The sequence below is a fragment of the Rattus norvegicus genome, chromosome 6 (assembly GCF_021556685.1).
Source record: "Rattus norvegicus strain SHRSP/BbbUtx chromosome 6, alternate assembly SHRSP_T2T, whole genome shotgun sequence".
NCBI lineage: Eukaryota > Metazoa > Chordata > Mammalia > Rodentia > Muridae > Rattus > Rattus norvegicus.
In genome coordinates, this window is record NC_141539.1 from 97,421,936 (window position 1) to 97,449,311 (window position 27,376).

Sequence of the window (27,376 nt, forward strand, 5' to 3'; positions counted from 1 at the left end):
CCTCCTCTTAACCACTTTGTCCTTAGACTTCTTGGCAGTAACTGCAATTTCAAAGATGCTTAATGTGGTACTCATCCCAAGTGACAGAGCTTAGCTTCCCCAACAAAGAGGGGGGCCTGTGATAGGCCAGGAGCACATTTTCTCATAATCCTCCCTACTGTGAAGACACTGATGTAAGAGTCTGTCTGCAGATTGGGTCTTTGGTTAGCACATCGTTGCTACCTCAGAGTGTTCTTCCACACAGTCTACATTTAGAAATGTTTTAAAAGTCGATTTATAATTTTTTTGCTATTAACACAAAATTATTATCCCATTATGCTCAAAGTCAAAAAACTCTATGGAATCCTAATTTACTGTATTTAAGCTAGAGAAAAAAATATAATTTTAGTTTAAGATCCAAGTAAGTAATTTCTCAAGCTATTCGAGGCTGGTCAAGTGTATAAAAGTGTCAGAATGTCATTCACGCCAGGAAACGCAAGGACCCTTACACCAAAGCTTGGCTTCAGAGTTCCGGTGCATGAGTCGGCTGAGATGAGTTGACGTTAGGCCTCTCAGCAGCTCCCTTGAGGACTTCAGGTGTCAAGCTGGAGTGCGTCCAGAACCTGAAACACAGATGAAGAATCAGGGTGGTGGGTGTTGAGGGAACAGGGAAGTCCTTAACGAGAATAATGGATCCTAAGTTAAGATTCCTCAACCTCAAATGAATGCTGCACTAGACAGTTACCCCCTGCATTTAGGAGATAGTTGGAACATATGAACATTTCTGGTATTAGGAGAACAGGAATCTTAGTAGCAGGTTTCAGTGATTGCTATTTTGGTCCTCCATATCTAAGAGCATTGCCCCAAACAGACTCATGGGAAAAAAGAAAGAGACGGGTGCACACGTAGAGCACATCTTGCACATACATCTCGATTAGTTCTCGCCACCCCAGTAAAACCGATGTCCAAACAGTCACTGCCTTTTTGGTTTCTCAATACATACGAAAGTTTGACCCAACTGTATCGCAGCTTATTAAACATCTAAAAACAACACACGTGCCTTAATTGCAAAATAGGGGGAGCAGAGGGATGGCTCAGCAGTTAATAGTGCGTGCTGTTCTTCTGGGGGACCTGGGTTTAGCTTCTCAAAGCTAATTCTTCACAATTAGTATCCACATCGGACAGCTGACAAACACCTAGAACTACAGTACCAGACACGACACCACCATCTGGCTTCATCTGGCACACACACTCAAATGCACAAATCCATATTCAGTAACGCACATAAACACATAATTAAAGTTAGTATAAAATGTAAAATATTTTACTAGTACTAAATTGCTAATAACCCTCTGATCCTTCAGAGTTATCACCAGTAGTGGAGGGTCTTGCCTCAATGCTAGTGGCTGCTGATTGGTTCCTAATGGTGACTACTAAAGCTTCAGAATGGCTGAGGCGATTTCTCTAGACAGCGTTACTTCACTGATTCATTCTTCCTTCCACAAATGATTTCATGTGATGCTATTGGATAATAGTTGATAAAGTTTTAGCAGTAGAACTTCTTCCAAGATTGGAGTTTATTCTTTCAAATCTTGCCACTACTTTATCAAGCACACTTAAGTCTCCAAAATCCCTCGTTGTCATTTCAACACTACCAGTAGCATCTTTTCCAGGAATAGATCCCATCTTATAAAATCATCTTAGCCTGTTCCTAAGATACAGCTACTCATTGTCATAGTCTTACCACAGAATTAAAGTAACTCAGTCCAATCTCCAGGCTGTATTTGTACACTTAAAACCAGCTGTTTAGTGTGATCACTTTCAACGTCTTAGCTAGATTTTCCAGGTGACTCACTGTAGCTGCTTTGTTGGTGTTTACAGCTTTCCCTTGACATGCAATGTTATGGGAACAGCTTCTTTCTTTAGGCATCATAAACCAACCTATGCTAGTGTCAACCTTTGCTTCTGTGGCTTCTCCTGCCTTCACAGAGTTGGAGAGAGTGTGACTCTGGTTTTCCATCCAGACCGCTGAGATCTTCTCTACACCAGCAGTCTCTTTAATCGGTTGTTTCTTTGTACTGTGTGTTCTCTTAGCATCACTTTTATTTCCTTTAAGACTTTTTCATTCACAGCCTTATTGGCTTGATCTTAGAGGCCTAGCTTTCAGCCTGCCTTGGCTTTTGGCAAGCCTGCCACAGGAGGCTCACTCAGTCTAGCTTTTGATTTAAAGAGTGGCACTCAACTCTTCCCTTCACCTGGACACATGGAGAGCCCTCTAGAATTATTAATCAGCCTCTCCAACACGATTTTGTCTTAAGAAATGGGCTGGAAAGTGGAAGAAAAAGAAAATTAACGAATCCGTAGAACAATCAAAACACATTTATCACTTAAGTTGGAGAGCCAGAAAGGGAAAATAAGGGACCATGGGCAAGGAAGAGAAACCTTTTCTCTCCAGAGTCTGGTTGAAGTTCTGTGAGCTAAGAGTCAAGAATTCTGCTGGTCTATCTCCTTGATCCCCCAGGGAAGTGTTCTGCAATTAAGATATGCATGTTGTTTTTAGATATAATGCTACTATACACTTAGTGACACACAGTGTTTTAAGGTTAAAAACTTGTATATGTGTTGAGATGCTCAAAGAGGTGTAATTCTGTTTTGACATGAGGTGAGATAGTCCAGCAAGTGAAGAACCCTAGCATAGTTAAAAATATTCTGTGAAGGTTATTTTTTAATAAGAATGGAAAAATATTTATGAGCCAGGCTTAAGGCCTGAGTATTTATGATCTCACTCCTTTCTCAAACATATGTAAACCTGTTATGTTCTGGGATTCTCCAAACTAGACTATAAACATATTTTTCAAAACACTCTTTTCCCTCTATCAGCTGTAATTAGATCCAAGGAAACTTGGGAACCTTCCGATATCACTCAACTTCCTTAGCATAGCTTCCTTCATAACCTCAGACATCACCAACATTGTATATGTAACTATAAAGAAAGGAAGTCCCACACTTTGGTATGTCTTACCCTGTCATTGAGCACATCTAGCAACCCCTGAACTTTTTATTATAAAATCACTCATAGACTCCAGCTCTGTCTCATACTGGCTCACCCTGGAATTTTTTTCCTGTGGCAAATTCAAGAATTCCAAGTTCACTAGAATGGAGATCTCTGAAAAAACAAAAGACAAAAAAAAAACCCCAAACAAACAAACAAACAAACAAACAAAAACCAAAACCAAAACCAAACAAAAAATTCCAGTTGCTAAGGTAGCTGGCTATCCACAACCTGTGTCCCCCGGCGCTGGCTGGCTGCCACCAATAGGTGCACTATTTTACATGAATGTAGTTTATAATGTGCCAAAAGTATTATAATATTAAGAGCAAAAATACTTGAGCTCAGATCACAGTGACAAATGTATACATTGTTTTTGAGAATCACCAAGATGTGACACAAAAGTAGGCACCTGTGGTTTGAAAGATGGTAACAAGATTTGCTAGAGTCAGAGCTAAAGCCATGAACTTTCATTTTTTTAAACGGGAAAAGGCAGTATCTAATAGTGCAAGAAAAATATTTGATATCAAATATAAGTAGAACAGGGCACATGTTACCATTTAAAAGCATTCATACTCCTGGGGCTGTTTGAATAACCTTAGTTCTGTAGTCATTAATGGAGGTATCAGAACCCTGTGGGACTTTTCTCCTATTGCACTCCCGAGTCATGGGGTCCGCCTATCTTGGAGAGCCTAGGCTTCCCAAAAGACAGTCACCCCATCCATCTATCCAGCCTCAATATTCCACAAGATGGGACTTCTCATCACCAAGGCAACCACGTTCCTGCGTCTGGGCGTGGCCAGGGTGAGAGTTCAGAGGTGGTGCTTAGGCCGCTCTAGAACCAGAGCGGCAGTCCTGGAATACCGGAGTCTCCCAAAATTCTAGCCTGCCCCGCCCCGCGCGGAGGAAGCCCCGCCCACCCAGCTCGGCTACGGAGCGCACGTGACCCGCCTCCGCTGAGCCTAGGCGGCCGGGGGCGGGGCGAAACGCACAGCCCCGCCTCCGAGCGCGCGTGCGCACTGCCCCCTGGGAGGCCCGAGCGCAGTTGATGTTAGCCATGGAAACCGGAGCGGTCCTGGAGGCCTCCGGTCAGCTGCTGGTGGGGCCCTCATCCAGCCTCGGGCGAGACCTCCCAACCTACTTCAGCAGGGGAGATGTGGTCCCAGGACGCGCTCTCGTCGCCTCTCCCCTGCGGTGACTCCAGGTATGTCCGTCCTCGACACACCTGGGACGTCGTTGGCTGCCTTAGTTTCCACCGCTGGGTTCCTTCAGCTTTTTATACCTCAAGAATCGTCTTCCGCTCTCCATTAAAAACCTTTTAAATGCAATTATTGCTTTTTTTAATGTACAGAGTAAATCGAGGTAGTGATCCAGCACGGCTTTAACGTGACTGAGAATACTTTTGCAGCCCGTGGAATTGCGTTTTATTCCTGAGAGGCTTCTGTGAAATGGAGGATGGCCCTTTGGCCCTAATGAGGGATGGGCATGTTATACTAATCAAGTTCACGGTCTATTCCCCTTAGGTAGAATTCACTCTTTCTTGGTTTGTTTCTGTCTTAAGCCCTCCTGCCCAAAATTTGTTCATTCTTGGCCTCCTGGATGTATATAGCACGTTTTTCAAGTTTCTCCGTCTTTATATAATCCTTTGCGTGTCAAAGACCAGTCTAGAGAGAGCATTCATTATTTTATGTTTGCTTCCATTTATGCCCAATCACCCATAATTTCTCACAGCATCCAATAGAGATATTGCCATTTTACTGATTCAACTGTCAGGATCCATGCTAGCTACAGGTTATACCTTTCCTACCTTTAGAAAATGCCTATTGGTTATTAACTGCTGTGGAAAATCTTGGGAAGGGGACCTTTCCATCTTCCTCTGTAAAAGCTTTCTTGAGGAATATACCACTCATCCTCTGGCAGTATACAACGCACTGGTTTTGAGCATATCAACAGATTTGCACAATCATCTCTACCATCCGTTTTGGAACAATTTGATTATCTCCAAAAGAAATCTTTCATTTCTAGCTCTTTTTCTCTCCCCTTCCCAATGGATTCCTGCCCACATTAGTTATTAGATATTCTATATAAACAGAACCTTAAAACATGTCATCTGTGTGCGTGCATCTTGCGTATTTCATGTTGCACCTGTATTGTTTATTATTGTTTGCTAGTGTATTATGCAGATATGCCCTATATTATTTAACCATTAGACATTGACAAAAAAGTTGCCAGCAATACTATGCTATGGACATTTTGTATACATTTTTGTGTAGGCATGTTTTCATGAATGTAATACCTGGTAATGGAATAAGTAGATCATAGGCTAGTCCCTTGTTTGGCTCTTTGAGAAACTGACGGATTTTTTTTTCCCAAAGCATTTGACCACTGTACATCCCCACCAGATGTGTTTGAAGGTTTTAAATTAACCTCACCAACACCTGTTTTAGGCTTTTATTTTTATTTTAGCCAATTGGGGAAATTCAAAATATTTCATAGTAGGTTTGACTTGCATTTCCTCAGGGTGAGCTTCATTTCCAGCTGGGCCATCATCCAGAAATTATCAATTCTAATCCTTAGTTCATCTTTTTAAAACCAGGTTGTGTTTTCATCATCGGATTGGGAGAATTCATTAATTAATATAGCTTAAATGCAAACCTGTAATTACAGCCTTTCACCATTCTGCAGGTTGCCTCACTTCCCTGATGGCCAGGGTCTTGACTACTCTCATTCAAGAGTGTTGGGTGCCAACATCCTCAGACTAGCTTGGGTAACAAGTTTCACATTTTAAAACTTTTTATATTCCTTTCAAGTCCACTATGCAAGAATCCTCAAAGTATGCCTGGTGGCTCATGCCTTTAACCCCAGCACTCAGGAGGCAGAGGCAGGTGAATCTCTGAATTTGAGGCCAGCCTGGTCTACAGACAGAGTGAGTTCCAGGACAGCCAGGGCAACATAGAGAAACCCTGTCTCAAAACAATAAGCAGAAGGAAAGAAAGAAAGAAAGAAAGAAAGAAAGAAAGAAAGAAAGAAAGAAAGAAAGAAAGAAAGGAAGGAAGAAATCAATCCTCAAGACAAAGTTTACTTTTATTTAACAATAGGTTGGTATGATTCAAAAGCTCAGTTTGCCACTAGTTAATATTATGACTTAGTTATCACACTATTGTTGGTTTTCACTCTTTAGTAAAATTATTTCTAGTTATTTATATGAATATCCCATTCTACTCCAATGATATCTTATTTTGAGAGAAAAGGTTGTCAGCCCAGTTGAATTGTTAAGGTGGGAGTGGTAGGGGAGGATAGTTTGAATCCTCAGCCATTTCTTAACATTTTAATTTTCCATGAGTAGCAGAATGTTATGTTAGCTTAATTTCATGTCAGCTTGACACAGGCTAGAGTCATCAGCGAGGAGGGGACTCCAAAAGCATCTGTAAGACTGGGCTGTAGACAAACCTGTGGAGCTTTTGTTTAATGTGATTGATGGGTGGGGTTAGGCCTGGGCTACTGGTCCTGGGTTCCAAAAGAAAGCAAGCTGAGCGAGCCACGGGGAGCAAGCCAGTAAGCAGCACCCCTCCATGGCCTCTGATTCAACTCCTGCTTCTGGGTTCCTGCCCTGGCTTCCTTCAGTGATGAGCAGTGATATAAAGTATATGTCAGTCATATAAGCTCTTTCCCAAGTAGCTTCAGTCACCGAGTTTCATCATCACAATAGTAAACCTAAATAAGACAGCTGTTCATTTATATTCTGGGGAAAAGTGAAACAGAACAGATATCTCAGTGTACTACTTGTGAGGCACTGCCAATGTCAGCTGTCTAGTATCCCTGTCTTAGGTCTTTCTTTTCCCTTGGGGGAGGAGTTGGGGTACTAAGGGTCAAACGGGCCTCTTGCATGCTTGTTAAGTGCTCAGTCGCTGAGCTCTGTTCTTAGACTCAAAAATTTGAAACAATGTTTCAGTAAGTTACCCAGGCTGTCCTTGAACCTGAGTTCCTCAAACATTAGCTTCCTGGATAGCTGAGATGAGAGGCCTATGCTACTTGATTTATACTTATCAATTTGTTTGTTTGTTTGTTTGTATATTCTTACAGACTACACCAGTAGTCTGGTGAAAATTAAATAAATAAAACCTCTTCAAAAGACCTTCTCGAGGACTTAATAAATGCCATTTTTTTTAGGTTCAGAGAGATGTGGTGACCCTTTGCAGGTACTTAGACTGATTTTCTTCCCATGGTGGATGGGAGAGGAAGCCACACGTGCTCTGAGAACCACAGGATGCACTGTGTGTGTTACTTACATATCAAATGTCTTCTAAAGGCTCTGCAGTAACTCAGTGTGTGTTTGTGGTGTGGCATCCAGTCAAGAGCCCAAGAGTATGTACAGAATTAGCCTGGCAGTTCTCTTTGTATCTCTGAGTTCCAGCCGGTACACGCAGCAGTTTGCACCGGTCTCCAGAACAAACAGGATCTCCACATCTGTGTGCTGTTGGAACTATTCTACTGGGAACGCCTGACTTTTATCTAAGGAATGGGGAATTGAGTTGTTTCTTCAGTACAGTGGAATGGGCTGTCTTAATTCTGTACTAGTCATACGTATTTGCTTTGAAAATTAGTTAATACAATGATACCAGGAAAAGGAAAACTTTGATATATTTTCTTTCAAGTTATATGAAATATGGGAGCATAGCTGAGTATATTGTACTCGTAGCATGATATGATGCACTTTAAGAATAAACCTAAGTGAAATTCAGACAATTGCCAAAGCAGCTACTTAGGAATTTGTTTCTTCTGACCTTAGAGGAATGTGTGCACATGCATGTGCTGTGCATGTTTTCAGACTACTACTTTTTGTTGTATCTTTCTTTATTTCAAGGGATTTTAGTCAATAGCATATGATTGATGAGTTGTAGTTTGGCTAACTAAGAATTCTGCCACAGTAGATTGCCGGTTTGAACTGTTTCTTACTCTGTGGGAATTTCACGACTCAGATTCCAAATACAGCAACATCCCAGAGTCTGTTTTGCTGGCCCTTCTCAGTAACATATGTAGAGAGCGTATGGCCTCAGTCAGTGCTGTGCAGCCATGGATAGTGCAGCTCTCCTTTCCTCAGGCTTGAGTATACGTTTGAACATGCTGGAGGACGCCGCCGTAGAGATGTGGTCAGTCCTTCTGTGGGCCAGCGGTCCTTCAGAAGCATATGCCAAAGTGTTACTCAGGGAACGAGTTTAGTTCTTCTGATTATATTCTATAAGTAATCCGGTTAGCATTTAGAATATTTATCCACATAAAAGTTATTGATAGCTTTAAATTTTTAAAAAAACTTTAAATTCTTACATATTTTTAAATTTCTATGGTCTAGAATGACAAGTCAACTTGTACCAACTTATTATATACTTTTGTCCTATTGATCACTAGTGAATTTTTAGGAAGCAGACATCAATTTTTAAAATACAGTTACAATATTTTAAAAATATGATTAAATAGTTTTTTATGTCTGATATCTAGCTATAGGATTTCTTAAGTTTTTCTTTGCATATGTTTGCATGGTTGCTACGTGTATTCCTCTTCTTCCTGTCTTAGTTCTTTAAGACTCAGATCAAAATAATCCACAATTTTTCAAAGTACTCTCTATAAAATACTCAGTGCATTTTCTGTTACTAGATAACAATGGAAAAGTGGGTTCTGTAGTCAGACATGTTTAGACAACTCGAGTGATACAATTTAAAGAGGTTCATGGTCCTCGTGTTCTTCTCTGAGACTCTTAAAGTTACTGGCCTGTTGCTAGCCATGCGACTCTAAGATAACAATCTGTTGTGCAGTTTCTCTTTGACTTCCTTGACTATGAGCTCCTTTTCAGGAAACATCGTATGAGTAAGCAGTCCTTTGTGTCCTTTTACTCAGATGTCCCACTAAGGTAACTAGCATCTCAATAACCCCCCTTGTCTTAAGGCTGGCTGCGCAAGCTCACACTCATAGTCTCTCTCCTTGTAGTTCTTGGGACTCTCATGAGTTCTGATTATTCTAACTTAATTTGGGCTTTTGTGAGCCCTGGTCTGTTTCTGCTTTCTCAGTATGACGTCTCCCCTTTCCTGATGAGAAGATTGGACTATAATATAGTACAAGGAGGAAAATAAAATTGGACTTCTTCCTAGCACCTTACTGCTGTCATTTCCTCGACCCAAAGAGAAAACTAGCTGTGTAATCCCTCTCACACCCAACCTTTGTTATTTTGAGATCAACCTTCTTTGGCAGAGTCATCCCTGAGCTAAAAATATTATCAGTAACTATTATTAGTTATTCCATAATAAAGATAAATGGAGATACCTTCATATTCCAAAATGGGAAACAAGCAATTTATGGATTTAATATTTTAAGTGGAACAAAATACAGTGCAAGACTCAAAAATTCAGTAACCTCTCCACCCTTAAAATAGGAAGGTCTCCTGATTATCATCTTGACCCTTATTCCTTAGGCTATGCCTTTAACATAACTATAGACCTTTACAGGCCAACATATTCTGCTAAGTTTGAGGGGCCGATTGAATCTCAGGTGTTGGCTGCTCACTGTGAAGAGCTGAACCAGACAGAGCTTGCTCTGAGCTTGCCTCTAGCCAGCCAGAGCGCTCTCTCATTAAGAGTGCTACAGAAGGAGCTGTGTTTGAGATACAGAGAGAAGGGAGACCGTTAACCAAGTGATTGCCAGAACGTTTACAAGTGATCAGGCTGAGTCATAAAAGTTAACTAAATAACTGACTGGAGAAAGGACAAAAGAATATAGGTAGAGGATGTGAGAAGAGGCTCCAGGGGAAAACCCAGGATATATTTGCAGGGCGCGGACTAAAAGTCAGTTGTACAGGGAATTTAGTAATCTGAAGAAGATAGAATATCATAAAAATAGTTTACTTGGTGTCCCTTATACAAAGTTTAATGCATCTGCATGTGATATCCAGCCTTCTACTATGTAGGTGTGTATACTTTTTAATACAAATGCAATCAACAATTTACTTTTACTCTTTGGTATTTCAAGAACATCTTTCCATGAGTCTCTATGATAACAGTGTATTACAGAACTATTAAAAGGGAAATGAATGAGAGCATAGCACTTTATATGATATCACTTCTCTGTCTCCCTTTCTGTCTTGTTTCCTGACCTCTCTCATGGAGCAGAAGGAAAGTTTTCTTAAACTCCATGGAGAAAGCTTAAAAAGGACTTTAAAATGCTGGCCATCTAATGCAGCTCATTTTCCTGACCAATGGGCATCTGCCATAGATGATTTATGTTGGGACATCTACCCCCATTTGCAGGGGCGTGACCTTCTGACCCTGCCACACTAGGAAGCTATTTTAGAACATTGAATGTAAACCACTAAGGCAGATAAGCTCTTACAGAGAGAAAGGGAAAACAACCAAACAACAACCTTAAGATATTAAGATTCCTGCCTTAGTCAGTACACTGTTGCTGTGAAGGGACACCATGACCATGGCAGCTCTATAAAGGAAACATTGAGGCTGCTTACAGCTTAGAGCGTTTCATAATCATGGCAGGAAGCATGGTGGTACGCAGGCAGCACCATACTGGGCAGAAGCTTTGATTTCTCCATCTGCATCAGAAGGAGGAGAGACACTGGACCTGGCTGGAGCATTTGAAACATGAAAGCCCACCTCCATGGCACACTTCCTCTAACAAGGCCACACCTACTCCAACAAGCCCATACTACCTAAGAGTGCCATTGTCTGTGGGCCTGTAGGAGCCATTTTCATTCAAACCACCACAATTCCCTGACACTGCTGCTCTGTTACCCTGTGAGGTTACTCGGCTGCTACTTAAGTGAAAGCTGTGCAGGCTCTACATAGAACTAAGAACAGTTGACTGAAGGGGTAAGAACACATGTTTAAAGAACATTCTAAAGCATAGCAAGCAACTGTTGTCTGACACTGGTTGGATAGAATGGTTGACTAAAGGCTACTGTAAAGAGCTATTTTTAGGTATTAAATTTTCTCAGCTAACATGCTCCACTGAAATAATATTTTTCTAGCTGATCTTGTATCAGGAAACTGGTTTTATTGTTTGGTTTTTATTTTCAGAATAAGCTATGGATGAAAAGTAAATAGAATCTACTGCACGTAATACTTGACCTCTGAGTACAAAGGACCTATACTAAATGATACAAAGTTGCACAGGTTATTTCTGGCATATTGTAGAAACTGGCAACAGAGAAACTGAAAAGTGAATTGCTGCCTGTGATAGTATAGCTATTAAAATAAGCATCTACTCTGAATTCTTTTCATTTCCAGCTTATTTTTCCTTCTTCTACATCTTATGGGTGATGATGATGCTGAGACAAGTTCTCACTGCTAGCCCTGCCCCAGCCCCTGCCCCTGCCTCTGCCTGTGACCCTGTCCTTCCCTTTGCCTCTGCCCCTGCCCCTGTCCCTCCCCCTGCCTCTGCCCCTGCCCCTGCCCCTGTCCCTCCCCCTGCCTCTGCCCCTGCCCCTGTCCCTCCCCCTGCCCCTGTCCCTCCCCCTGCCTCTGCCCCTGTCCTTCCCCTACCCCTGTCCCTGTCCCTCCCCCTGCCTCTGCCCCTGCCCCTGTCCTTCCCTCTGCCTCTGCCCCTGCCCCTGCCTGTCCTTCCCTCTGCCTCTGCCTCTGCCCCTGCCTTTGTCCCTGTCCTAACCTCTGCCTCTGCCCCTGCCCCTGCCCCTGCCCCTGCCCCTGCCCCTGCCCCTGTCCCTGTCCTTCCCCCTGCCCCTGCTCCTGCCTCTGCCTCTGCCCCTGTCCTTCCCTCCGCCTCTGGTCCTCCCCCTGCCTCTGCCTCTGCCCCTGCCCCTGCCCCTGCCCCTGCCCCTGCCCCTGCCCCTGCCCCTGCCCCTGCCTCTGCCTCTGCCCCCACCTCCGCCCCCACCCCCACCCCTGCCTACCGAATGCTGGGATTAAAGGCTGGCTCCCTACTAGATTTGAGCTCCCAGTTTCCACATGGATTCATTGAAATGCTGCTAATTTTATATAAGATTTGACTTTTTAAATTATTTGAAAATCCTGTTTATTGTAATTTCTAAGTGATATTTATAACATTTAGTTGTATTTTCTACTTTGTTTCCCAAGAATTATAGAGAAATATCCTTATTTAGACAGTTGTGATTGACAGTGTGTGCATAGCCTATTTAGGTAAATACTGTGCATTTTACAAAATACAACCTCTCATTAATTTATGTATTATATTATTTATGGATGCTTTTATGGTGTTAGATAGGATTGTTATAACAGAACTCACCAAGCTGAAAATATTTACTATCCGGACATTTAGAGTCAGTTTATAGATTGTAATTAATGGCCCAGTAATAGAAGCAACAGACCAGCAGCAGAACTCAGTGGGAAAGAGTAGAACTGCAACAGATCTGTCTAAGTAGAGAGCACTGGCCTTCTGTTCTACCTTGGCCTCAGAATCTAAACTATGAGTTAAAAACCTAATGTCAAGGTATTTATGCTAAGTAAACAATAAAGAATAAGATTTCCTTTTTTAAAAAATAAGTTAGCATGATTATTTTGAAGAGAGAACAAACTTAGTACCAATTATGTTCTGATGTGTTAAGAAGGAACCATAGTTAGAAATCTTGTCTGTAAAATAAGACTTTTGGGCTGTGTTTCTAAACTGTAATTTATTTTTTCTTTTTTTATAGATATTTCTGGTTATAAAAAAGATGTGACTCCCAGACGAATCCTGAGTGGGAAGTATGAGTCCAGATGTCCCTCTGCTAAACGATTACAAACAGGACTTCCTGCTGAAGCGCTTTCCACAGACTGTTCTCGGAGGCCCTCGACTCAAATTAGGCTACTGTGCCCCTCCTTACGTATATGTCAGTCAGATTGTCCTTTTCCTGATGCCATGGGCCCTAGGCGGAACAGGAACACTCCTGTACCAACTGGACATCCTGAGAGACTACACAGCAGCAGCTCTCTCAGGAGGACTGATGGTGTTCACAGCGGCTGTCATTCAGCTCATCAGCGTGTACGCCAAGAGCAAGTCAGTGGTGGTAAAGAGGATGATAACCAGGAATATCCTAGCAGAGGAAGACCAGCACGAATTTACAAGTTGTGCTGGTGCTGAGACCGTCAAATTTCTGATTCCTGGCAAAAAATATGTAGCCAATACAGTCTTTCATTCTGTTCTTGCTGGGCTGGTGTGTGGTCTTGGAACATGGTATTTGCTCCCAAACCGAGTAACCTTGCTGTATGGCAGCCCTGGGGCGACTGCTGTGCTCTTTGTCTTTGGGTGGATAACACTTTGCATAGGAGAATACTCACTCATTGTAAACACCGCTGCAGAGACAGCTACATTCCAGACCCAGGATACTTATGAAATCACTCCTCTCATGAGACCACTTTATATTTTTTTCTTTGTTTCTGTGGACCTTGCATACAGGTAAAAACTTGAAGAATATTTAATAACTTGCTTTGTTTTTAAGTATACCTGGCAAGAGAGCTTTTCTTTGTGTTATCAAACGATGAATCAATGAATTAAAAATTACGACCCAACTATTGGGATAGATTATTTTGATGATTAATCTTTTAGTAATGATCTCTATAAAATATTCATGTTATAATGAAATAGCAATTCTTATTGAAGAATCAACACATAACAAAAACACTTTAAGATACATAATTTTTGAGTCCAATATTTCATTTTATATCAAGATTATTAATTAGTTAATTAATTTGCATCCAAAAATGCTGCTCCCCCTCCCTGACCCTTCCTTACATGGAAACTGAGCCACATGTCTGCTACACATCTATAGGTGCCTCCTTCCAGCCCCTGTATCTTCTTTGGTGGGTGGCTCAGTCTGAGAGCTCCCAGGGGTCCAGGTTACTTGACTCTGTGGCGTTTCCCTTCCCATTTAGGGCCTTCAGTCCTCCCCCCAAGTCTTCCATAAGTGTTCTTGAGGTCCATACAATGTTTGGCTGTGATATCTGTATCTGTTTCAGTCCGCTGCTGGGTAGAACCTTTCAGAGGACAGTTTTGCTGGGCTCCTGTCAACAAGCATAACAGAGTCTCATTAATAATGTCAGGGATTGGTGCTTGCCCATGGGATGGATTTGGAGTTGACTGGGTTTTGTTGGCTTTCAGTCTGCTCCATCCCTGCATTTCTTATAGACAGGATAAATTTTGGGTCAAAAGCTTTGTTTATGGGTTAGTGTTCCTATCTTTCCACTGGGGGTCCTGCCTGGCTACAGGAGGTGGCCTCTTCAGGTTCCACATCTGTACTGTTCAACCTCTCAGCTAAGGCCATCCACATTGACTTCTGGGAGCCTACCCTATTCCAGGTCTCTGAACTTCCTAGAGATTCTTCCTACCACCCCAACACCTCCCCAAAGCCCCCCAAACCCTACATACCCAGCTTACAGCTGCAGATTTCCATTTATTCTCCTGGCCCTCTGGACCCCTCTCCTGTCTCTCCCCATACCCGATCCTGCCTCCCTCTACCCTTACTCTTTCCCACCCAGTTCCCACCAACCCTCTGCTCCTATGATTATTTTGTTTCCCCTTTTAAGTGTGATTTAAGCCTTCTTACTTGGGCCTTCCTTCTTCTTTAAGTTCTTTGGGACTATGGGGTATATCATGGGTAACCTATACTCTATGGCTAATATCCACTTACCAGTGATTACATACCATGCCTGTCCTTTGGGGTCTGGGTTATCTCACTTAGAATGATATTTTCTAGTTCCATCCATTTGCCCACAAAATTCACAATGTCCTTGTTTTTAATAGCTGAATAGTACTCCATTGTATAAATGAATCACATTATCTATATCCATTCTTCAGTTGAGGGACATTTGGGTTATTTCCAGTTTCTGGCTATTACGAATAAAGCTGCTATGAACATAGTGGAGCTCATGTCTTTGTGGCATGGTGGAGCATCTTTTGGGTCTATGCCCAGGAGTGGTATAGCTGGTAGAACTGTTTCCAATTTTCTGAGAAACTGCCAGATTGATTTCCAGAGTGGTTGTACAAGTTTGCAAGCCCACCAGCAATGGAGGAGTGTTTCCCTTTCTCCACAGCCTTGTTGACATGAGCTGTCCTTGAGTTTTTTTCTTAGCCATTCTGATTGGTATAATGACCTAAGGGTCATTTTGATTTGCATTTCCCTGATGACTAAGGATGTTGAACATTTCTTTAAAAGCTTCTCTGCCATCTGAGATTCTTCTGTTGAAAATTCGCTTATTAGCTCTGTATCACATTTTTAATTGGGTTATTTGGTAGTTGGAGTTTAATTTCTTGAGTTCTTTATATATTTTGGATATTAACCCTCTGTCAGGTGTAGGGTTAGTGAAAATCTTTTCCCAATCTGTAGGCTGTTGTTTTGTCCTGTTGGCAGTGTCCTTTGCCTTACAGAAGCTTTTCAGTTTCATGAGGTCCCATTTGTCAATTGTTGATCTTAGAACCTGAGCCATTGGTTTTCTGTCCAGGAAATTGTCCCCTGTGTGTTCAAAACTATTTCCCACTTTGTCTTCTATTAGATTCAGTGTATCTGGTTTTATGTTGAGCTCCTTGATCCACTTGGACTTGATTTTGGACAGGGCAATATTTATGGATCTGTTTGCACTCTTCTACACTCAGACATATACTTAGACCAGCACCATTTGTTGAAGATGCTTTCTTTTTTCCATTTTATGGTTTTGACTTCTTTGTCTAAAATCAAGTGTCCATAGATGTGTGGGTATACTTCTGGGTCTTTGACTTTATTCCATTGATCTAACTATCTGTTTCTGTACAAATATTATGTAATATACATCACTATTGCTCTGTAGTATAGCTTGAGGTCAGGGATGGTGATTTTTTCAGAAATTCTTTTATTGTTCAGGATTGTTTTGGCTATCCTGAGTTTTTGTTTTTCCATATGAAGTTGAGACTTGTTCTTTCAAGGTCGGTAAAAAAAATTGTGTTGGAATTTTGATGGGGATTATATTGAATCTGTAGATTGCTTTTGGTATGTTAGTTCTACTGATCCATGAGCATGGGAGATCTTTCCATCTTCTGATATCTTCAATTTCTTTCTTCAGGGATTTGAAGTTATTGTCATATAGATCTTTCACTTGCCTGGAAAGGGTTATACTAAGATATTTTATATTACTCTTGGTTTTGAAGGGAGTGGTTTCCCTAATCTCTTTCTCTGCCTGTTTTATCATTTGTATAAAGGAGGGCTACTGATTTCTTTGAGTTAACTTTATATCCAGCCACTTTGCTGAAGGTGTTTGTCACCTGTAGGAGTTCTCTGCTGGAATTTTGGGGAGTGCTTCTATATACTATCACCTTGACTTCTTCCTTTGAGTTCCTTGTGTATTGTCTTATTGCTCTGGCTTAAACATCAAGTACTGAATAGATAGGGAGAGGTCTTGTCTCTGATTTTAGTGGGATTGCTTCAAGTTTCTCTCCATTTAGTTTTATGTTGACTATTAGCTTGCTGTATATTGCTTTTATTATGTTTCAGTATATGCCTTGAATCTCTGATCTCTCCAAGACTTTTAACATGAAGGGGTGTTGTATTTTGTCGAAGACTTTTCAGCATCTGATGAGATGATCAAGTGATTTTTTTTCTTTCAGTTTCTTTACCTAGTGGAGTATGTTGATGGATTTTCGTATATTGAGCCATCCTTCCATTCCTGGGATGAAGCCTACTTGGTCATGGTGAATGATGTTTTTGATGTGTTCTTGCATTTGGTTTATTAAAGTTTTATTAAGTATTTTTGTGTCGATGTTCATAAGCAAAATTGGTCTGAAGTTCTCTTTCTTTGTCGAGTCTGTGTGGTTTAGATGTCAGGGTAATTGTGATCTCATAGAATGAGTTAGGTAGTTAGTGTTCCTTCTGTTTCTATTGTGGAATAGTTTGGAGAGTTTGGTATTAGCTTTTTTTTTTTTTTAAGTCTGGTAGAATTTTGCACTAAAACCATATGGGCCTGTACTTTATTTTGTTTGGGAGACTTTTAATGACTACTTCTATTTCCTTAGTTCCTTAGTGGTTATGAGACTTAATAGATAGTTCCTGATCTTGATTTTACTTTGATAAGTAGTATCTGTCTAGCAATTCATCCATTTCATTTAAATTCCAGTTTTGTGGAGCATAGGTTTTTGAAGTAAGACAATGATTTTTTTTAATTTCTTCAGTTTCTGTTGTTATATCTCCCTTCTCATTTCTGATTTTGTTAATTTGGACACTGTCACTGTTCCTTTAAGTTAGTTTAGCTAAGAGTTTGTCTATCTTGTTGATTTTTCTCAAAAAAACTAGTTCTTGGTTTTGTTGATTCTTTGAATTGTTTTCTTTGTTTCTAATTGATTGGTTTTGAAGAGACATGGGAAATCAGTCCCCATCTCTGTACATCAAATCCTGCATTCTCCTGTCCCTATGGAGCCAGAGCAGTTAGCACTACCCCCACCAACCCACTCCTTTTTCCTCCAGTATAGTGCCTTCAGCCTTTGGAGAGGGCAGACAAAAGGGAGCCCAGCCTGTTGCAATCCCTCTTTAGTGGCACCGAGCCCCACAAGATGCCCTTGAAGGAGGCAAGAGCCAATATCCTTGAAGTGATAAAAGTCCACTCTTGGACTATGGGAAAGAGGCAATTAAGTGTTCCCACACAGCTGTGACCAGTTTGTAAAATACACTAGCTTCTGATAAAGCAAAGAGTTATTATTTCCCAGATCAGGAAGGTCACTTTCCAGCTTCTGTGATTCTGCCCCTCTGTCTGAACAAATGTTATCAGGTTTGAAGGACGGCATTCCTTTACCCACTTCCCAATCATAAAACACCAAAGCTTGAGAATGCCAGCCCACACATGTATGCATGCATGCATGCATGCATACATACATACATACATACATACATACATACATACATACATCAAGCCCCTGGACTCGAGCATGGCATTCCCAACCTGTGGATCCAGGTCAGCCTCGTATAATAAAGACTCGGTTTATTTTTGCATCTGACTCGTGGTGGTCTCCTGGGGTACCCACAAACTGGGCATAACAGTTTCAGCCCTGAGTTTGACTATTTCCTACCATCTACTCCTCTTGTGTGCTTCTTTTGTTCTAGAGCTTTCAGGTGTGCTGTTAGGTTGCTAGTATTCGATCTCTTCAGCTTCTTTATGAAGGCTGTGACCTTTCCTCTTTTCATTGTGTCCCATAAGTCTGAGTATCTTGTACATTCATTTTCACTGAATTTTAGGAAGTCTTTAACTTATTTTTTTATTTCTTCCTTGTTCAAGTGATCATTGACTAGACAGTTGTTTAGTTTCCATGAGTACGTAGACTTTGCCTTGTTGTTGAAGTTCAGCCTTAATCCATGGTAATCTGATGAATTCAAGGGGTTATTTCAATCTGTTCAGGCTTGCTTTCTACCCAAATATTTGGCCAACTTTAGAGAGGTTGTATGAGGTACTAAGAAGGTATATCTTTTGGGGCAAAAGGTTCCGTAGATATCTGTTAAGTTCATTTGGTTCAAAAACATCTGTTACTTTCATTGTTTAGTTTTTCTTTTAATGGTCTGTCTACTGGTAAGAGTGGGGAGTTATTGTGTGTGGTTCAATGTGTGATTTGAGCTTTAGTAAAGTTTCTTTTATGACTGTAGGTTCCCTTGCATTTGGGGCATAGATGCTCAGAATTAAGACATCATCTTGGTAGATTTTTCCTTTGTCCTTCCCCATCTCTTTTGATATCTTTTGGTTGAAAGTCTATTTTATTAGACATTAGAATGGCTAATCTAGCTTGTTTCTTGGGTTCATTTGCTTGGAAAATCTTTTTTCCAGCACTTTACTCTGAGATAGTGTCTATCTTTGTTGCTTAGATATGTTTCTTTTATGCATCAGAATGATGGATCCTGTTTAACATATCCAGTCTGTTACCCTTTGTCTTTTTATTGGTGAATTGAGTCTATTGATGTTGAGAAATGTTAATGACCAATGACTGTTAATTCCTCTTATTTTGTTGTTGGGGGTGTTGCTATGTATATGTGATTCTCTTTTGGTTTTGCTGTGATTAATTACTTGTATTTTCTTGAGTGTAGTTACTCTTGTGTTGGAGTTTTCCTTCTAGTATCCTCTGTTTAAATTTGGTTTTGTTGTGGAATATCTTGGTTTCTCCATCTGTTGTAATTGAGAGTTTTGCTGGGTTTAGTAGTCTGGGCTAGCAACTATGGTCTCTTAGGGTCTGCAAGACATCTGTCCAGGATCTTCTGGCTTTTAGAGTCACGGTTTAGAAGTCTGGTGTAATTCTGATAGATCTGTCTTTATATGTTACTTGGCCTTTTCCCCTTACAGCCTTTTATATTTGTTTTTTCTTCTTGTTGTTCTTTATATTTAGTGTTTTGCTTATTATTATTGGCAGGAGGCTTTTCTTTTCTAATTCAATTAATATTCTGTAAGCTTCCTGTATGTTTATAGTCATCTCTTTTAGGTTATGGAAGTTTTCTTCCATGATATTGTTGAAGATGTTTTCTGGCAGTTTGAATTGGGAATCCTCACCCTCTCTTACTTCTGTTGTTATTAGATTTGGCCTTTTCATCGTGTCCCAAACTTCCTGGATGTTTTGAGTTAGGAACTTTTTACATTTGGCATTTTCTTTGACCTGTGTCTTAGTTAGGGTTTTACTGCTGTGAACAGACATCATGACCAAGGCAACTCTTATAAGGACATTTAATTGGGGCTGGCTTACAGGTTCAGAGATTCAGTCCAATATCATCAAGGCAGGAGCATGGCAGCATCCAGGCAGGCATGGTCAGGAGGAGCTGAGAGTTCTACATCTGCATCTGAAGGCTGCTAGTGGAAGACTCACTTCCAGGCAGCTAGGGTGAGGGTCTTTAAGCCCATACCCACAGTGACATACCTATTCCAACAAGGCCACACCTCCTAATAGTGCCACTCCCTGGACTAAACATATACAAACCATCACAATCTGTGTATCTATTTCTTCTATGGTATCTTCTACGCCTGAGATTCTCACTTCCATATCTCGTTGGTGATACTTGCATCTGTAGTTCCTGTTCTTTTTCTTGGGTTTTCTATCTCCAGTGTTGCCTCCATTTGTGTTTTCTTTATTGCTTCTATTTCCATTTTTAGGTCTTGGACTGATTTATTCATTTCTATCTCGTGTTTGTATTTTCCTGTGTTTCTTTAAGGGATTCATTTGTTTCTTCTTTAAGGACTTCTACCTGTTTGCCTGTGTTTTCCTCTATTTCTTTAAGGGAATTATTTATATCCTCTTTAAAGGCCTCCATCATCTTCATGAGCTGGGATTCAAGGTCACAGTCTTGCTCTTCAGGTGTTTTAGGATGCCCAGAGTTTGCAGTAGTAGGAGAGCTGAGTTCTGATAGTGCTGTATTGTATTGGCTTCTGTTGATTAAATTCTTGCTTTTGCCTTTCCCCATCTGTTCTCTCTGGTATTAGTTGGCCTGGATATCCGGATTGGAACAGGCCTCCCAGGAAGCAGTTGGAGCCATGTGTCTCTGGTTTGACCAGGCCTCTTGGGGAGGGAGGCAGATCTGTGGGGTGGGGTACAGTGTGCTGATCTGCCACTGTTGCTGGTGTAGGTGTGGACTGGAAGGAGGATGGAACTTCTCAAGGTTGCTGGGCTTACTAAGGTCCCAGCAGGTGTGTGTGGGGGTAGGTGGAGTCTGGGGTAGGGGATGTGTCTCACCTGTATGTGTGTCAGGCTAGAACCAGCCTCCTTGGAGGCAGGCAGAGATGTGGGTTATGTCAAGGTGCTCTAATCCATGACTGTTGGTGGTGTAGGTGTGGACTGGGAGTTTAATTTAAAAAAAAAAATTGAGATAGGCTGGGTAAAACCTGGGGAAAGAAGTAGAACTTTCTAGCAGGGTAATTCTTAATAAGGTATAACTTAAAATGTGTTCACTTACTATTATATAAAGAGCAAATTAAATGAATAGATTTATGATTTTATAATATTAAAAATGTAGACAGAATGATGGTTTTTTAAATTAGTTCTAGAAGGAAATGGAAAATCTTTTAAAGCAAGCATTTTGTAAAAGTTTTTGTTTGTCTTTTCTAAATCTGGTTTCTGTTTGTGTGGTGTAGACTGGAGCTTTCTCTACCAGGTTGAAATGTACAGACATGTGACAGAGCACATGTTTAGGTGTGGCAGAGGTCATTCAGTAAAGCCCTAACCCGTACGTGACATCACCATGGAGCTTTTGAAAGATGATGAGGTCATGAAGGTGGGCTTTGATCTGAAAGGACTGGTGCCCTTAAAAGAGACATGGGAGGGCTTGATCTCTATCATGTGAGAGACAGCAATCGCCTCCCTCTCTAAGCCAGGAAGGGAGCCCTCACCAAACCATCCTCCTGGCACCTGGGTTTGTACTACCGACTCTGAAACTATGAGAAAACACATTCCTATTGTTTAGGTTGCCCAGGATATATTGTGTCATGGCAGCCCAAGCTGACAAAGGTAAGGAGAGTGTTTATAACAAATATGTAGATAGAAAATGGAGGTAAAGATCTGAGGTGTGCAGGCTAGAAATTGAGGCATTAACACTAATTCTGATGAGATCTTAGCTGGAAACCAGAAGAAAAGCAATCCTTTCTGATAAACTGGCAAAGGACTTGGCTAACTGCTCATGTTCCATGGAAGGGAGAACTTGAAAATGATAAATAGAATATCTGAGAAAGGACATTTTGAAACAAATGGGCGAAAAAATAATATCTTTACAGTTTACACTAAAATGCAAGAGGGGCCAGGTGAAAAAGATGTTAATCAGGAAAGAAGAACCAGAACATGAAATTTGGAAGATTCCCAGTCTCTATGATAACAAATTTTGGTGCAAACACAAGCCGAGGCTGTGTGCCACCCAGTAAGTCAGTTCTGCATCCTAGAAGGAGACAGTCTGAAACCAGCAGGTGGTAGATAAGTGAGGGGAGCTGCTGACCTTGGATTTCAGAGGGCAGACTGACAGTGTTGTTTAACTGTGGGTGTGCAGTGTTGGAATAGAGAGGAGAATGATGCCCAGAGTGATTCTGAAATCAGCTTCAGGCCAAGTGGCCTCTGTCTAGGGCTGTGCAGGTGGGATCACTCTTCTCAGCCAAGAGCTTCTCTGCCTGGAGCGGTGCTGGTTAGAGCGACTCCAGGGCCCGAGAAAGCCAGTACAGAACCACAAGGTTACTCCCAAACCAAAAGATTAATGCAGTTTGTCCTGCTGTGTTTTGAACTTCCTGGGGACCAGCCACCTATTATTCCTTTCCCCTCCCATGTTTGGTATTGAGAGCACATCACCGTGATAGCCTGTATCACCATTCATTTTGGAAAGCCCTGCACTTAGTTCTTCAGGGTCACCAGTGAAATGGATTTTGCCCCAGGATGGATTGTACCTTGAGCTTCACTCATAGCTAATGTAGTTGGAAGATAGATGAGATTAGGCACATTTAGGTGGTCATTTGGTGATACCTAGATGAGGTTTTAGAATTAATGCTGGAAGAAGTTAAGACTTTGGGAACCACTGGGACAAAAATGTATTTTTGTCCCTGAGAAGTGTTAGGTCTTAAAGAAGCTCCAGACAAATGGCTGAGATGCCTGTTTAACATATCAAAGCAGACACTAACCACAGACTCAGAATCAGAAGTACCTGTTTCACAGTCATACCCTGCCCCTACCCTAAACCGCTCCAAACCCTGAACTTCCCTTCCTACCCCAGCTTCTCTTCCCTATATAACTCAACTGTTTTGACTCAGCCATTTTGGCCAGGGACCCTCTTGGCTCTTGGCCTCCTCTCTTCCTCTTTCCTCTCCCACCCCACCTCTCCTCTCATGGCCAAATTCAGTTTGGACCTCTGACTGTTTGAGAGCCAAAGGTATGTTTTAAGTTTTAATTACTATGTGTAAGGGATCCATGAACCAAAAATGCCTCTAACCTGTAAGCCCTCGTCCAAGGACAGAGACTTCTGAAATGATGTTGTTTATGGGAGACAAGGAGCTATGTTTTCCCTCCACCAAACAGGCAGGAAATAGGTCAAGATACATGTTTGCCCCTCACTGTTTGGACCAGATTGGAATATGGTGGCCTTGTGGGGTTGCCTTTTAAAGCCTCCAAGGTGTGACTCCTGACTGTTTTCTGGGAAACCAGAGATGGGCCTTGCCAGAGTCCATCAGCCTGGCCAGTATTTAATTAAAGTTCCCTTCAAATTTGGCTTTAAATTGTAGCTCTGGTCTTCTTCTCAGCAGGTGGGATTAACACTGTTAACTTCCTCATATCTACAATAAACCTTCTCCTTAACCATACCTTGGAGTAGTCATGTCCTCATTTTTTCATTTAAGAAACACCTGCATTGTGTTTAACTGGGCAACAATGAAATATGTGGACTCAGTTGTGTGATGCGAAGCCCTGAATGTAATGTAATTAGGAGGAAGGCCTTTTATGAAGGTGATCAGGTCCAGCAGCACATCAACCTGGTGAGATGCACTGAGTCCCTTAGGAGAGACACAGCAGACCCGCTTTATCTGCAGTGTGAGAAAGAGCTCTCCTCCTCCTCCTCACTGTGGTCTTAGACTGCCAGCATCAACTTTCTTACTGAGAATATAAATGTCTATTATTTTAAGCCACCCACTCTGTTGTATTGTGTGATGAGGACTGAAATAAGTTGACATTTGAGAATACAAAGACAGTTTGTATACCGACATTGACCATAGATGTCCTTAACTCTCAACCTCTTCTAATTTTACTATATGTATAGATCAGATGGCAGTGGGGGCCCTATGCAATTCTTTACCTAATCAGCTATTTAAGGGGAGGATAAATGGGAAGTTTATTTGGTTTCCTAATAGCACTATCATTTACCAACAAGTTACAATTCAGTGCTTAGTTTTGTAAAAGTTAGCTATAAAATTGAATGTATCCAACTTAGTTAAAAATTCAAAGTTATAAGACTCAGAATTTTCAGAATACAATTTTTTTGTTGTTGTTGTATTTGGGGTTTTGTGTTGGGGCGGGGGGTTTGGCTTGTTTGTTTGTTTTTTGTTTGAGACAGAGTCTCTCAAGTAGTCCTGGCTATCCTGGAACTTACTATGTAGACCAGGTTGGCCTCAAACTCATAGAAATATTCCTGCCTCTGTCTCTGATAAATGTCTGTCTCCATCTTGGCTTGAAAGCCTTCTTACTGTAAGACAAACTAAAATTTATAAATAGGCTCCCCTTCCTATTCATGATTAAATCTGTGTCTCCAGGATTGGGCTAGGCCCCACCCGTAACCTTGACTAGAAATGGTTGTCTTCCTGCTCCAGGACTGGCAGTGATTCCTTTGTTTGGACAGTTGTTATGACCACTGTGTTATAACCACCTTGTTATAACCACCTGCAACCACACCTTATTCTTTAGAAGGTTCTTATAACCAACTTGTTCCACTTATGTTCTGCCTCTCTGACCCCGGTTTATTTGCCTGCTAAATCCCCCATTTGGAAATCCCCTACTTACTCCTAAGCTTAAAAAACAAAACAAAAACAAAAACATATCTTCCCTGTATCCAGTGCTAATCTCTTGAGCCCTGCCTTAGGGAATGACAGTCCGTACACTCGAATACAGCTCGCTTTAATCCATTTGACCATGACCTGGGCTGGTGGTCTTTCTCCGCACATCTATGGGATTAACGCTCTGAGTCAGAATACAAATTCCTAGGTTACTATTAGATTTCTGAAGTCAGAAACTAATACCTGTTGTACTATTTCTCTGCTTCAAATAGTCCTAAGTTCTTTCACTGTATTTCCTTTAAAACAGCATTTCTCATTTATAAATAAAAGTGCATAAAATATTTCTTGCTAAATTTTTGCTGGAATTAATCTACTATTTTAATGTCTGAATGTTTTATAATTAAAGGGGGTTTTAACTATGACTAAACATGAGGCAAAGAAAGCCTTACATCTGTTTTTAATGAATAAAGTATCAGTTTTAATGCAGACCAGTTAACCTTTCATTTTTAGAAAAACACCTCAAAGATGACTATGCACAGAGTCCCTCTATTAGGGACAATGGCATATACAACCACAGCGGTCTGTTGTATTGGTGATGCTGTAGTATGGTGATGCAGCTAACTGCTGTATAAAAGTGTGTGCGTACCCACTCTGCACAGAGGTACCAAACTGTTTCTTAGTTTTATCTCTAAAGATAGCAAAGGAAGCTGAAGAGATGTAGCCCATACTACAGCTGTGTTGTGTTAATAGTAAATGGCTTCCTGTGAATTTTACATTATGAAAAGTAGGATTAAATCTGCAGTGCTTAGCTGGAGACTTGGGAATTACCTGAGGAAATGTTTTACATTTACAGCTTCTTAGCCACTGTGTGGGTTTTTTTTGTTTGTTTGTTTGTTTTTGTTTTTGTTTTTATGGCTTATGGATCTTCAGATGTGTAGAATTTGAAATATTTGTTCATTTCAAGCCTAGGTTTTCTTTCTTTTTTAAAAAGATTCATTCATTTATTTATTACATATAAGTACATTGTAGCTGTCTAAAGACACACCAGAAGAGGGCATCAGATCTCATTACAGATGGTTGTGAGCCACCATGTGGTTGCTGGGATTTGAACTCAGGACCTCTGGAAGAGCAGTCAGTGCTCTTAACCGCTGAGCCATCTCTCCAACCTTAGTTTTTCTTAATACCTGATTTCTTTTTAATTCTAGGAAATTTCTGTTACATTATCAGATGCATCATACTTTTTATAAAAACTAACTACAATACTACTCTTTTAAAGGTCAAGTTATATATAGAACATAATAATCAGTATTTGGCTAATTATATGTTTATATTTACCTATATAATGGTCTTATATTTGTTTATAATGTCTGATAAATACTGTTGCTATGATATTGCCTATTAAAAAGAAAAGTTTTCAAGGTACAGCTTTATTTTGTAAACCATTTCCTGAGCAAGGCTATTCTCATGCAGATCTGCTCTTGAGTGTGCTTTGGATGGGAAGGTTGTCTTGAAAACAGACTAACCTGGTACTTTACCACCTGTGGGCTGTTATACATTACTTGATTCTTTTTGTTATCTGGACATTTTTTTCTCAGAATAGAGTGTATTTTATTTCAAATTTCACTGATGGAAAATATGTCCTCTAATTTAGCACCATGTATTAACCTTTTGCTGTCTGTTCCCTGCTAGAGCAATTTGAAAGACATACAGTAGAGCAGTGTGTTGACCAGTGTAGACCAAGCATGCCCATGAGCGAGTATGTCTAGATTATTATTATAGCCATAGTTAATGTGTGCTTGCATTCAGACTGCAGAAACTCTTAAAGCTGAAGTATTGACGTTGTCCTTAATTCTGCACAGCTCAGGTATTCAAGCACAATTCCACTGTAAGTATGAGTCTTGGCTTTTTCTTTTGAAAGTTTCTAGTACTCCATTAGTCCCTTGTTAGCCTCTTGACACAGTATTTGATATTGTTTATTCTGAAAAAAAATTAACAGTAGGTTGAGGACGTTTTCCTATGTTTTAAATTTTTATTAAGTGATTTAAATAATTTTTGTTAATTTAACCCTAAATATTTTGCTAAGTAACAGTTTTCTCCAATTAAAAAGGGGCCACCCCTGCTCTGAGGAGATATTGTACAAATATGTCTTAAATATTTGTATTTAAGCATTACTTATCTGAAATAAAAGAGCATTACTTATCTGAAATAAAAGAGTATTATTAATGCTAATGAAGTTTCCAGTCATAGCCTAAGCTGCCTACTGATCCTGAGCCCCAAAAGAAAGACAGTGGAGGAGACCAAGAGAAGGAGGGGTACCAATAAATGCTGCTGCCCTGTGTGGACTGTCCAGAGTGACTCGCTATTTTAAAGTCTAAAGAATCATCGGTAGGACTTTAGCTGAAGTAGATTTAGGGGGAGAGTATGTTCTGGAATCATTTATTCTATGTTTTAAATCTCTGCATTTAGTGTTGCAGATGGCCTATTATAGTTTCTTTCTTTGCATATTTGAGCCCACATACTCTGTAAAGCTTTGCACAACTGAGGTAATTCAAGGCTTAGGGCAATGGTCCCAACCCATGCAGATCATTTGGAGATAGGGCCTTTCACATAAGCTCGCTTTCTTGGGATATATGCTGTTTGTGGGCTACTACTTTGTATGATTTAAGTATTTTCTTTTCCTTGTAGGTTTATTGTTGGTATTCCAGCTCTAGAGCAAGCGAATCAGATTTTGCACATCTTGTTTGTGTTATTGCCCTTCCTGTGGGCACTTGGGACACTACCCCCACCTGATGCCCTTCTCTTTTGGGCAGTGGAGCAGGTTTTAGAGTTTGGTCTTGGGGGTTCATCCATGTCAACCCACCTACGGTAAGTTGCTGCATTATTGTGAGTTTGGGAGTTTGGT

At 40.8% G+C, this 27,376-nt stretch overlaps 1 protein-coding gene and 1 long non-coding RNA gene across 7 annotated transcripts in view; one reads left to right on the forward strand and one right to left on the reverse strand.

Annotated features, from left to right (window-relative positions):
- Positions 1 to 27,376, reverse strand: part of LOC102549502 (uncharacterized) — a 79,777-nt gene that overhangs the window by 31,446 nt on the left and 20,955 nt on the right. The window contains exon 3 of the long non-coding RNA XR_015623116.1: positions 489 to 602. This is a non-coding gene — a long non-coding RNA (uncharacterized LOC102549502). The remainder of the gene's footprint in view (positions 1 to 488; positions 603 to 27,376) is intronic.
- Pcnx4 (pecanex 4) overlaps positions 1 to 27,376 on the forward strand; it is a 50,693-nt gene that overhangs the window by 1,231 nt on the left and 22,086 nt on the right. For 2 of the 6 annotated variants that reach the window (XM_087554768.1, XM_087554769.1), the window contains exons 1-2: positions 26,031 to 26,359; positions 27,160 to 27,339. In XM_087554768.1, coding sequence (XP_087410894.1) covers positions 27,323 to 27,339 — 17 coding nt within the window. In that variant the 5' untranslated portion in view covers positions 26,031 to 26,359; positions 27,160 to 27,322. 6 annotated transcript variants of the gene reach the window in all.